The sequence below is a fragment of the Amphiprion ocellaris genome, chromosome 22 (genome assembly GCF_022539595.1).
Source record: "Amphiprion ocellaris isolate individual 3 ecotype Okinawa chromosome 22, ASM2253959v1, whole genome shotgun sequence".
Lineage (NCBI taxonomy): Eukaryota > Metazoa > Chordata > Actinopteri > Pomacentridae > Amphiprion > Amphiprion ocellaris.
Window position 1 is genome coordinate 14,176,607 of NC_072787.1, and position 13,268 is coordinate 14,189,874.

General features: G+C 39.2%; 1 protein-coding gene and 1 long non-coding RNA gene across 2 annotated transcripts in view; both read left to right on the forward strand.

Moving 5' to 3' along the window:
- The window catches only part of stau2 (staufen double-stranded RNA binding protein 2), a 96,719-nt gene extending 94,844 nt beyond the window's left edge, over positions 1 to 1,875 (forward strand). The window contains exon 15 of the mRNA XM_023276083.3: positions 372 to 1,875. Coding sequence (XP_023131851.1) covers positions 372 to 407 — 36 coding nt within the window. The 3' untranslated portion in view covers positions 408 to 1,875. The remainder of the gene's footprint in view (positions 1 to 371) is intronic.
- A 1,179-nt stretch (positions 1,876 to 3,054) lies between these two features.
- LOC129347961 (uncharacterized) lies at positions 3,055 to 11,414 on the forward strand. The gene is made up of 3 exons (XR_008600325.1): positions 3,055 to 9,437; positions 10,064 to 10,222; positions 10,911 to 11,414. It is a non-coding gene; the product is annotated as an uncharacterized LOC129347961 (long non-coding RNA).
- Positions 11,415 to 13,268: the final 1,854 nt, after the last annotated feature.

Genomic DNA, 13,268 nt, shown 5'->3' on the forward strand with positions numbered 1-13,268 from the left:
TAACCGTTATCAAGATGGAAAACACACTGAAATACAAACACAAACCTGCTATCCATCTTTCCCTGCACCATCTCCTGCCTTCCCTAATAAAACAGCACAAAACAGGAGCCACAGCTGATCAGTTAGTGTGAAACAGATTGAGGTCAAGGACTTGTTAAGTGTTTTCAGTCACAGTCGCAGCACTTTCGGTCTCTCCGAAAGTTTTCTTTTACAGGAATCACTTATCTTAGCTGCATTTTTTTTAAAAGACTGAGTGAATCCTGGTATTTTCCCAAGGAGCACAGGATACAAATTACCCAGAGAAGGAGTGATTATTAGCAAAACTGCTCGGACAAAATCCCCTCCTAACGCAGTTTCATTTGTCTTTTCAGACCAGTGAACCATGTGGGAGGGAGGAAGGACATTAAACAGACTAACTCAGGCACCACCACTCAGGTCTGCAAGGATTCAAAGGCTGTCGTCTAGGAGCTGACAACCCCGATTCCCTCCTCCTGCATACACAAACCTGACAAACCCCTGATCCCTCCCCCCATTGTCCCCCACTACTTACCCCCTACCCTTCCCCTCTCCTCCCTCCCTCCTCACCCCAACCCCACGATTGCCACTGTATCCTGCAAAACCTGTCAACATGCAATAGGGTGGATGTGCACCGAGAAATGACCGACTAAAACACCATTACCTGAGTCTATGTGAAGACAACGCTATGTTAACACCTTTATTGATGATTTCAGTCAAAAATTTAGAGGACAAAATGAGAAAAAAAAGAAGTATAAACTAATGAGATAAATGCATGGTACTGTATGAAATCAAGGGAAATCCAAAGTGATACACTGCATAGACAATTTTTCCCTTTGGATAAATGTTGGTATGGTTAAAACAAATATGTACATCATGCCATTGAAATACAAAAGAAACATTTTAGGGGAGAAACCAACTTGCGTACAGTAGCTTATTTTTTCGGGGGTATTATGTTTCCTTTTTGTTTTGTTTTTTCTTTTTTTTTCTTTTGTTATTTTATTAATCTAACAATGCTTGAGTACTGTATTTAAAATTAACCAATGCCAGTGCTGTGAAAGTTGTAGGTGTTGTCTTCATATATAGTCACCCAGCTTACCTTGTATGCTGACATTAAAAAAAAAAAGAGTTCATCTATCTATATGGATGTGTATGACTTTGCAAGAGTATCATATTCAGAAAAATAACACAGAAAAGTTTTTTTTCATGTGGACAAAAAGGACAAAACTGGTGTTAGCAGTAATCAGTAGAAGTGTTGACCGCCCAGGAGGGAAGGTCGGACGGACCTTTGCTTCCTGTGGGGGTCTACCTGTACCGTTTTAACATGACCCCACACTGGCATAGCATCACTGGAGCATCACCTGACAACAGGCGGAGGCAAAGAGGCCCCGCGGTTGTTCTTTTTATCTCGAAAAAGAGGCCAGTGCTGATCGACAGTGACTAGGTTTTTTTGCGCACATCCTCTAATGCCAGTAAACTTTTAAAGTAGAGTCCCATCTCCGGAGAGTTTTGTACGGGCTGCATGTCCTCTCCATTCCAGTGATTTTGTGTCAGTGGATCGTCCCCCCTTTCTCCCCCCACAGTTTTGTCGATCACATCTACACCCATTGTGTGTGTTGTATTGACCCGCCAAGGCATCAGCTGGGTGCTTTTAATGCCTGCATTCTGGAGTGCATCTTTTTGAGCGGAGAGGGAGCCTGTGGCCGACCTGCAGGCTCCCTCCCCTGAAGGCCACTTTGGATCACTTTGTCCACTGACATTGAGGACGTGTGTTCTTCTTCACTGTGAGTGCAATGTGTAATAAGGCTGTTTGTGTTACTGAAATGCAGTAAAAACACCTCAGTTCATGTGGAAAAAAAATCAATTTCTTTGTCTCTTCTTTACTTCTCCTGACAGGTGCAAAAACACAACATCTCACCTAAATATTTACCACAACTGCAATTAACACTGTTTTGTTTCATCATAAATAAATACATTTGCCTTTTTACACATTTTCTTTAGGCAAAAGGTGAAAAGTGAATTCAGCTGTAGCACCTGGTGTTGGAGAGTGAACACTGATCCACCATGGGAACATAATTTTAGCTCAGGGTCCATTAATGAACACTTTCAACCACATTTAAAGACTTCCATTAGTCATAAAGTTGGCTTAATTGTAATAATGTAAAGCATTATACTTTGATATCAGACTGTATTTGTCACTCTACACACCAAGTTCAACCATGAGCCTTCATTCTCACTTGTATTTAAGACTGACTTCTTTGGCATTTTTGCCTTTATCTGCACAGTAAGTGCAGAAAAAATGAAAAATTGTGTCATATTAATTCCAATTGGTTTCATAACACATCATCTGCTGTGTTATCTAAAGCCGTAGCTTGTCTCATATGCTTTCCACAACATCTGACGTCTCTCCAGTAACAGGATTTATCTGCAGCCATCGCTCGCTGCGGTTTCTCAGATTCAAATTTCTTAGACTTCCTCAGCAGTTTCAGACAGTAACTGTTAAAGAGGGTGGAGCTACTGTAGATTTTTCTAGAATTCAAAAAGACCAAAATCAATTAATCAAACTTTATTAATATAACACTTTTCAAACTAATGCAAATGCAATTTCACATGCCTCACAAGCAACTGACAAAATACAAGATTTTAACTTGTGTAACTAAAAGGCAACATAAATTCAGATAATACAAGAAATAAAAATCTAATTCAGTAGCATGGAAATATTACAAAGAATATAAAAATGTTACAGTAAAACCGTAAAATGTCAATTAAAAAAAATTTAATTAGATAAATATTGATGATGGTAAATAGATAGTATATGTAAGTATAATTACTAAGGCCATAAAATGTAGTTGTTAAACACTCTATAACATCCAGACCTAGTTTATGTTAATATATATATATATATATATATATATATATATATATATATATATATATATATATATATATATATATATATATATATATGTATAGCTCTGAACACCTCATCAGAACAGCTGTTCCAGCAGCTTGGAGTGTTAACAGCTGAAAACAGCAGCACCAAATGTTTCTGCTCTGTTTTATTGAACAGATAAAGAGAAAAACCAAAGGATCTAAGAGGCCTTCCAGGTTCATAAACCAGCAGCATTTCTGAGAGGTTGTCTGCTGCAATTACATGAAGTAAACTAGTCACAGAATTTTAAAATCTATATGAAAACTAACACTTAAGCACTTCAGTAATGAATATGTGTAAATATTAAAGGCTACATCTCTTTATTGCTCAGAAAAACAAATACTCTCACTTTGGAAAAGACAAGAGCCTTGAAATTGAAATCCGAGTCAAAATTCACTCCTAAATCTCTCGTTTTTTGCCTTGGGTTGAGTCTCAGTGTATTTACTTTGAGGGTCAGCTTCCTTTTTTGGCATTAATCCGTTTTATAATACTTTCTGAATTTACTACCGTGTCTCAGCCCCAAGCCCATGATTCTTCCAAAAAGCATCCTCTCTTTCTCTTTAAAACTTCTAGTCATTGAGAGTAAATTGTGGTCTATTTTCAGCTGTAGATCAGTATGTGCTAGTGAGTCATTTTAACAGCAGGACAGTTTATCATAATAGTGAAGAAACCAGTCGAGTGCAGCTGAAGTTGTTGGTTTTTGTCTTTCCACTGAATTCAATAGAAACTAAATGCAAAACCTGCTTGTTTGACAGTTTCCCACAACAAACAATTTATTGTGGGTTAATTCTGTTTCCTGATATCCTTGACTTGTGCTGTTTCAACATCCCACATTGCAAATAAATAACTGCAGCATTTGCAATGTCAAGACATCTAGTTAATTTCCAGTGAATGCAAACCTCTGGAGTAGTTGTTCCTCTTTAGTGAAGGACACAGTTCGGTGTTTTCCAAGCAGAGGCACGTAATGTTTAACTTTATGACTCAGCTGGACTGTTAGCACCGAGTTAGGCATCTATCACATACTTCTGTCACCTTTACCTGCTTCCTACATGCATCTCCGTCACCTGTGCCGTCCTCCAGCACAAACAACTGCACCTCCAAACCCTCTCTGCTCTCTCCCATTAGCCAAATAAATGAGCGAGCGGGACAGCGGCGCTCTAATTCAGCCTCACTGACTAATGGACTCAGCTGGCAGCTACATCTGCTCGCCATTGGGGAGCGCCAAGGCTGTTCACATGCATTAGCAGCAGATCTCTATTCCAGAAGCTTGTTCAGGTAGCGGCAGACCAGCTTGAGGCCACGTTGGACCCAAGAGGAATTGCCTTGCTCTGACCAGCAAATATGGGAAGTGAACCTTACGGCCCAAAATAGAACAAAATCAATGGGGCTGTGGAGCTTGTCTGTGCCATGCAAAAGCAAATGCCTGAGCCATTGATTTTTCCATCTGAATTATGTGCCATCGACCCCCTTGAAGTCCTCTTAATTAGAGCTGTATTAACAGGAGGATAAAAGAGTGAGGGGAAGCCTATAGATGCTGATAAATGTTCGAGGGGCGACTCAAGCCAAAATCCTAATAGTTCTCCTTTCCGGATGAGTCAAACGCATTTTTGTGCGTACTTTACCAGACCACGTAAAGGTCTACTTCACATAATAGCACCTTTTTGAGTCCCAACAGTAGCTGGAAGTGGCTGCACTCGGTGCTGATAGCTTCTGTACACAGAGGGATTGAAACTGTCAGTAGAACTCTCCCTCATATTAGAACTAATCTGCCACTGAGCAACTTTATCCAGCCCCGATTAGTCACGGAAAAGGAGGCTGTGTGCTGCCGACTGAAGCTCTGACATCTCAGCGCTTCCCTGTAATGCACCGAGGAGGTTGGAGAGGAGCTGGCAGCGAGCGGTCATTAGTGTCTGGAGGATGGGTGTATTCTCTGTCACCGACAATGAAATCGATTTGTTCTGTGGAGGCCTGAGTGTCTGATATCACACCGGTAGTTGTCAGGAGAATCACTTAACTCCCAGACTAGTCAGCTCAACAGCTGGAACATTTTTTGACATAAAATTGCAGAGTTCAGTCCAGACAAAAGAAACATTTATGTTGTTTTAGGAAACCCATTATGAAAGTCATCGTCGCTTCATCAGCTCGAACAAAAAGTACAAGCCACTTGAGCTGAATTCTTTACGCTTGAAGCGAAGACAGACATCTGGATTGTTTTCTTGTTTTCTTTTTAACAAAGACAGCTGTGTTTTCTGCTTTATCAGTGTTTGGGCTCAAAGAGGGGTCTGATTTCTGGACTCCTTTTGAATTGATGATCTGCTTGCTGGCTGTGGAGGAACAGCAGTGATGAAGGAAGACGCAGACAAGACTCTAAAAGCTTCACAGGTTGTGCTGTTTGTCTGATCCAGATTTAGATGAACCCAGCTCAAGCCTTCAGACTTGGCATCATGACTTTGGAATTCGTAAAAGGTTTTCCTAATAACCAAATCAGTCTCAATCTTAATCAATGGCTTATGTTATCTGTTTAAATATGTATTTTTGACCTTGGAATTAATTGAAAGGTGGTACGTTTCCTCACAGTTGAGACAGGTGTGACATTTTTGCCAGAGAAATAAGTCATTTACTTATATTGCTATAAATAGACCATCTATAAATAGATCATTTTCATTCCTTTTTTTTTCTTCCTGATTTCTAATGCAATCAAATGCCAGCTATTGAAGCTGGAAGTCAAATCAACACATTCTCTGCTTTGTAACCCGTTTGCAATTCAGCACAGCAGATTTTGCAACACATTGCACAAAGCTCTTACGAAAAAACACTGGAAATCTTGCATAAAGTCATTTGTTTGCCCTATTATTTAATCTGCCACACCTATGGACTAAGTGACCAATACATGGCTCATCTTTCCAGGCACCTAATTGCTTAAGTGTTAACTCAACAATCAGGATGTAAACACTATAATAAGACCACAATGAGAATCTTTTTGCATAAAAAGTGAAAGCAGGAAGAGAAAGAGTGAGAGATTGGGGCAGACAGGTATATTGAAAAAAAGGAATTTTGATTAAATCCAGGCACTATTTTTGACTGCGTTATCCACCAATGCTGAGAACAGGTGAACAGAGAATCCATTATAATTCAGGATTCAACAAACCATAGTGCATATTTAAGCTGTGTATTAAATTACTGCTTTGTCATACTATAGCTGTACAAGATCCCTGCTCAATTTGTAGAGATTTTGAATGTTGAGTGAGACACGGGAAGCAACAATGATCAGTTTTCATTTAATGAATAATAAAATTTACACTCTAATCCATTTTATAAGATACAACACAGTTTTCAACATCTACAGAGGTCAGTATCCTCCATCCAAACCAAGAGCACATGAAGCACATTTACAGGTTGACTCAGGATTTCTGAAAGAATCAAAGATCGGAGACATGAAACGGTGAATGTAAGTGCATAGCTCTACACACAGAACAGTATTTTTCCCAGCGTACTGGACTACACCATACTGACTGTTTTTGTTGTTGTTCTTTTCAGAGAGACCTGGAATGCTAATGTGATCCCACATGACTTTATTCTTATCGATGATTCTGGCATCAACCTCACAGACCAGGAGAAAGGGAATGGGCATCAGTGGAGTCATTGTAGATGCACATTTTTGGACAGAGTGCATGACATTCTGGTGGATGATGCTGAGGAACAGCACAGAGATGTTGTAGTATAAAACAATGCTGGCTTCTGTTGTGCAGCTCTGCTCCAAAACTGGTTTATTGAACAGCCACTGTTTCTTATTCAATATCTTCCGTCCTCCTCTCCATTTCTCAGTCCAGATGAAGACAGGTGTATGACTATGAGCGCTACTGTATGTGCGGATTTCTCTTTAGCAGGCAATAAAAGAGGCAGGTGATAAGATTGAAGTGGGTGCTGGAGATGATTCTCGAAGCACTTCTTTCCTCACTAGGAGAAGATATTGTCAGTGATGTTGATGAGGTGCTGTGGACACATCTGGACAGCGAGTTTGTTTTTCACTTTTCTGAATGTTTTTTTCAGTTTTACAGAGCTGTATTTCATTCACAAAGCTGCAATATGTACTGCACTGTATGTGCTGTGCTCATTTCTTGTGGAGAAACATAGAGAGGATTTTTTTTTCAACAGTATATTTATTTCTGCACATATTTCTGTAGGGCTGCACAGTGGCTTGGTGGTTAGCGGTTTCACCTCGCAGCTGGAAGATCGCCGGTTCTTTCTGCAAGGAGTTTGCATGTTCTCCCTGTACATGTGTGGGTTTTCTCTGGGTTCTCCGGCTTCCTCCCACAGTCCAAAAAATGCTCAGGTTAATTAGTAACTCTAACTTGTCCATAGGTGTGAATGTGAGTGTGGTTGTTTGTCTGTATATGTAGCCCTGTGATAGACTGGTGACCTGTCCAGGGTGTCACCTGTCTTCACCCAAAGTCAGCTGGGATAGATTCCAGCCTCCTGTGACCCTAATGAGGATTAAGCGGTGTATAGATAATGGATGGATGGATCTATATTTCCGTAGACTTGAACAGAAATACCATAATGACATAGCCTGTGATAAAAATCCAGCAATATAAATGAAATGAATGCCATTTGGTGCCAAATTCAGATTTTGATAAGCACTTTTGTAGTTCTTGTGTTTCAGAAAGTAAACTTTGTTTTCTTCAATGTGTTTTTGAAGTTGCTAAAACTGCACTCTTTAGTTTCTTTGAGCACAACAGCCAAGTATGACTTTCAGCAAGAAGAATACAAGCCACACATTGTATCACCAAAATCCCCAAATTTTCTTACAAATGCCAAAGACTTGACCTCAAAGGCAACTCCAGGCCTTCACAAACAACACAGCAGTTTGAACATGTGAGTCCAAATCTGGCTCATGACATCCTAATGTGATACTTTGCTGACACCAATTAGGAAATTTGGCTTTTTTTTTTCTTCTTGTTTTCCTCTGGGGAAGTAAAAGGTCAGGGTGAACTGCAAAACGGCTCCAGTAGAAATGGGAGGAATTTCGTTGTTGTGCTTCCAGACAGTCACAGGTTTTAACACAGTGGTACCATTGACGATTAGTGTTTTTGCTCACCAACCCACTCAGTGCTGTTATTCTGTATGAAGTTATTAATGGTAACCCCGTGCCAACCTTTCTATACCTCATAACATGACAGCTTTTGTATCCTCTTTCCTTTTTACTGGTTGACTGCCTGACTTTACGTGACCTCGTATGACTTTCAGACTCTTGAGTAAGTGTTTCTTTTAAAAAAAAAAAAAAATCACATGTTTGTTGTTCTGTACGTACAGTACATTTACTTACAAAGGCGAAAGGCTCTTAGCCTCTTTAGCCAACACCCATATCTAAAGGCTGCCTGACTCACTGTGTGGCACAATGTGGGAGGACAGTGATACTGAGACGAGTCAAAAGAGTAGTCTTAAAGAGAAGAAAAGGGCTGGGTGGGTGTCATCTTAACAATGGAAACTGTGTCCAAGAAGTTCATCAGCATTGCAGAAGATCCTCTTTCCTGTCACTTACTACAGTGATTCATAGAATTCAGAATAACAAATTCATCAGAGTTGTTGTCTGAGAGGTGGTTTCTGCTGAATAATGGTTTCATTTCACCTTAGAATGTAGGAATTGCATTGTCATGCCTGCATCACCAGACACTAGATCCTGCCATGAACCTGGACATCACTGAAGACAGCAATTACAGTTTAATTTTTAAGTTGATGTGCTGTGAATTTGTGAGACATGTCACCCTGATTTCTTATTTCTAACACCTCACTGTCTCTCCACAGTCTACTTCCTTCACAGTTGTCTTTCAGGGCAGACATATGACAAATGTTGATCCTGAGTGACAGAAATGTCGCATGAGTTCTGAGTCATAATAGTAATGAATTTTCATGATACAATTATTGTGGCCAAAAAAATTCACGAAAATTATATTTTAGGGAATTCTGTCGAAAATTTGTGGGGGTAATAATCACTGTTCCCTCTAAGCTGCGCGCGTGCGCAATTGTGCACTGCTGACACGGTCTCCGCGCACAGAAAATCTATGCTGCGCACAAAAAAAAAAATCCAACCTAAATTGTAAATAAAATAAACACGTAACAATTCATTCTGTGCTATTTTTCAGTGTGAGTCAGTGAGTGACCGGTGACTGGCTGCTGCAGCCAATGATGCAATTCACATACGTATTTACCATACCATAGACTGTATATAATAGTATTTACGCAGCTAATCAACGTCAGGCGTCCTTATGTGCGGCCATCGTTGTTGTCATAGATATGAATGAGTAGATAGGACACGCCCCTTTGAGCTGCGGCTACAGCGAGGCTAAGCTAGTGGGGCCAAAGTTTCAGTGCATTCCGTTGATGTAGACGGCGTGAAAACGGAAACAAGTATGCCGGCTCACTGTGCTGCATACAATTACACACTGCGTCGTACGATTGAGACAAGGAAACTTGGAATGACTTTTCATAGGTAAGAATAGTTTTTGGCTCTTTTTTCATTATGAAATCTTGTTGAGAGCTTCCAGTCTATGAGAGCTAACTAGTTAGCCACTAGCAAAACGCTAAGGCGAGCTAGCAGCTTGACAACCAAATATCAGACGATTAATAGTAGCTGTCGTATAGTTGTACAAGCAGTAGTAGTAATACTAAAAGTACAAGCAGCAGTAGTAGTATAAACGGCTGTTAGAGTCGTAGAAGTAGTATCAGCATTTGTAATAGTATTACAAGTTGTAGTAGCAGTGCCATTATCAGCAGCAGTAGTGAGTGTACTACCACTACTACTAGTAGTAGTCACATTGCTATTACTACCACCAATACTACCAATAGTAGTTATAAAGCCTAACTCATGTATATCCAGATTACCATCTATGTTCTTCCTCCAAACCCATTTTATGATTGGGATTACAGGCAGTTCTTTAGGACTGCTCTCAAATAATAGAAATGTTACTAACCAAGGTTATACTTATCAAATTAAATAGCTCTGGTCTCCAGTATATTGGCGAATTCGGTTCTTTGTACTTAATTTATTAGCATGATTTCTTTTTAATATGTTGTGTACAGACTTAATTACTTCTCTACTTTTCTTACTCCATGTAGGTTTCCCAGAGACTATGGGTTGAGGAGGAATTGGAAGTTTTTCGGCTTAGACCTGGTGTCATTCCATCAGTGTTAAACTTCCTGGCTCATCTTGGAAGAGTACGTGCCAGAAAGACCACGACCAAGCAGCCTTGAGATCTTAGGCAGCGTCTCCCTGAGGTGGGTGTCAACGGTGTTCACGGTCAGGTCTGTGGTAATCCCGTCAAAAAACAAAACAGAAAAAAATCTAGATTATAAATCAACATGTAACCAAAGCACTCTGTGTATAACGCCATAGTATAGGATGGAGTTCAGAAAATGTCAAAGTATAGTATATTTTACTCAAGAATAACATAGTATTTAAAACTGTTCGAATTCTTATATGTTGCTAAAAAAAACAAAAAAAACTAAAACAAAAAAACGTCACAGTAATATGTCAATTAAAAAAGCCTATAGTATAGCGTGTCGCCCAACAAACATCATAGTATAGCATGTCGCTCTAAAAACGTCAGAGTATAGCCTTTAGTCCATGGCTGTCAGTAGGTGAGGAGCAACACAAAAACAGTCCAAACGCTGGTTTCCAGAGGGTTAGACGAGTATTTATTTGAAAGAGGAAGTTTACAACAACACAACATGTGAGGAGGTTAAAAACAAATGGGTGTTAGTAAAATAAAAATAAATAAACAGTACTAAAAGTGAACTTCATGTTGACATTGATGGACATTCCAACCAGGAACAAAGTAAAAGATAATCAATATGAAAAAAACCTCTTCCTGTTCACCTCTTCAAGCCCAAAAACACACCGCAGTAGCACCCTAAACTAAAACTACCAATGGGTTCCCTGTTTTCCTTTCTGAACAATTCAAAGGTCTCTCTCTATCTCCCCACACATGCACCAACCACTGGAACACATCTCCAAAGTTCTGCTGGACCAGCTCAGCTTCCCCTCAGAAGAAGTGCCGCCACCTGCCAGATGAAGGAGCCTTTTGAGAGGCAGCTGGCATCGTGATTGGACTGTACTTTGGTCTGTTCCAATCCAGCTTCAGCTCCAGAGACGGCAGGCGGGACGAGTCAACGGAGGCCTGGTGGACGAAGGCATGCAGCTGAGTACAATACAGAAAACAACAGAGGAGGAGTGCAGCGACCCAGGGCCAGAACAACCAGAGTAGCATCGTATGTCTCTTAGAAAACATCATAGTATAGCCTTTGGTATGAAAAAAACAGCATAATATACATCGTATATTGTACAAATAACAAGTCAAAGGAAAGAGACATATATTGTAGAATTGTAGTAATTGTGGGCTGACTGATTTACTGATTATCAATATTTTATTTTTTACTGATTTACGGTAATAAATACATTTAAAAATGGTGCTACTTTGGTTCTGAACCTTTATCTACCTGTGGTCGCTCTGTCTTCTGGAGTGATTTGATTGGTTATATGTCACGAATAAAACTCCTTTAACTTAACATCTGGAGACAAACAAAAACGTATCAACAAAGTTTTCTGTTAGAGCTTGTGTTCTTCTAAGTTTAACTCCAAGATTTTAAATACTTTCATTTACTGCAAATGAATATCTACTCCAAATATCTCACTAATAATCATTATCAGCCTTAAAAACCCACAAAACACCCCTTTATACTCGACCACACTTAGTACAGTCCGGTTCCCCCTTCTATAAATCTGCTTGGAATCTTCCACTTCCTGTTTGTTAAAGTGGCCTTCTACCTGGACAGGTTTTGTTGGAGCTCATGCAACAAACATTTTGGGTAACTGCACTTTAATATGGATGGATGACACTGAATTAGAGTCTGTTTTAATGACACTGAGTTAAGATGTGTAGCTCTGTCATTAAATAGTAAATTATTTCTCAGAATTCATAGAGGAAAGTCTGAAATGTTTGCTAGGTTTTGTCCCACATGTTCTTTGGCTCAGCTAAAGCTAACTCTAGCCAACTTCTGGATCTCTTGAGTTGCTTGTTGTTAAAATATCTTGCTGTAGGTGCTGAAACTCAGAAAGTCTGAGATGTTTGTTCAAAATAAGCTCATTCTCAAGTCTTCTCTGAACTGTCCTCTTTTGTTTGAACTTTCCCTAAACTTAGGAGTTAATGACAGAGCAGCACATCCAGACTCAGTCTCATTTATGTAGAGATTAAACTTCAGTGTCATTCATTGATGTTAAAGTGCAGTTTTTCAAATGTTTGTTGCACATGCTCCCGACCAAACCAGTCCAGGTGGAAGACGATGTGAAGACAAAGCTCCAGAGGATGAATATCACACATTTACGTTGGAAATAAATGTCCTTTAATTAGACATTGTCATGCAAAAGTTAGATTTCCCTTTGTTGAGTGCTTTGTTGATGTTGGTTTCTAAATGTTTTTTGACACTCGGCCCCAAAGATTAAAACCTTCAACAGCTCACAAGCTGCAACAATTCACACATTCTCAACTATCTTTCTGACTAAACTAAGATAAAAAGTGAAAAACTGCCTGATTCCTGCATCAGGAATGTAAATCTTTTTGGTTTTTATGACAGTAAACTGAATATATTTGGGTTTGACATTTTATAAACCAAAACAAGAAATGAATTACTGGAGAAAACGACAGATTAATGGACAAAGAAAATGTGTTTTCTAACATATATGGCTGAATTACTCCAACATTACAAGAGACATACAATTTTAATTCAATTTTATTTATATAATGCCAATTACAGGTCAAATTGTCTCAAGATGCTTTATTTTTATATATTTTTTGTCATATTTAAAATATGACAAAGTAAGAAATTTAAACCTCTTGACTAATCCAATTTATTATATGGTTTTTAAGAGACTAATCAACAATTAAAATAACTTTCTCCACTGAAACTAATAAATATGAGGTCAAATAGAAGGAACAGTTTTAAATACTGTGGTCCCACGATGACAAGAATAAAGTTTCTCAACAAAAACTAAATCTGCTGGTGGATTCCATGAAAGTCCTAATAAAGGATCATAAAGTGTGATACTAAAGGTTTGTGGTGCTAAAAATCTCCAAGTAAAGATATCAAGTTGAACATCTGGATGGACATTGATAAAAGTTGACCTTCTTTCATTTCTCTGGAGCGACTCCATGGATTTTATGGACAGTGGTTAAAGACCTGCTCTTCAAGTTGTCTTCCTTCTAGTCGCTGTAAAAAGTCACTCTATCCGGCCGACTTCAACACGTCTTCGTGACAACTTGTTCTG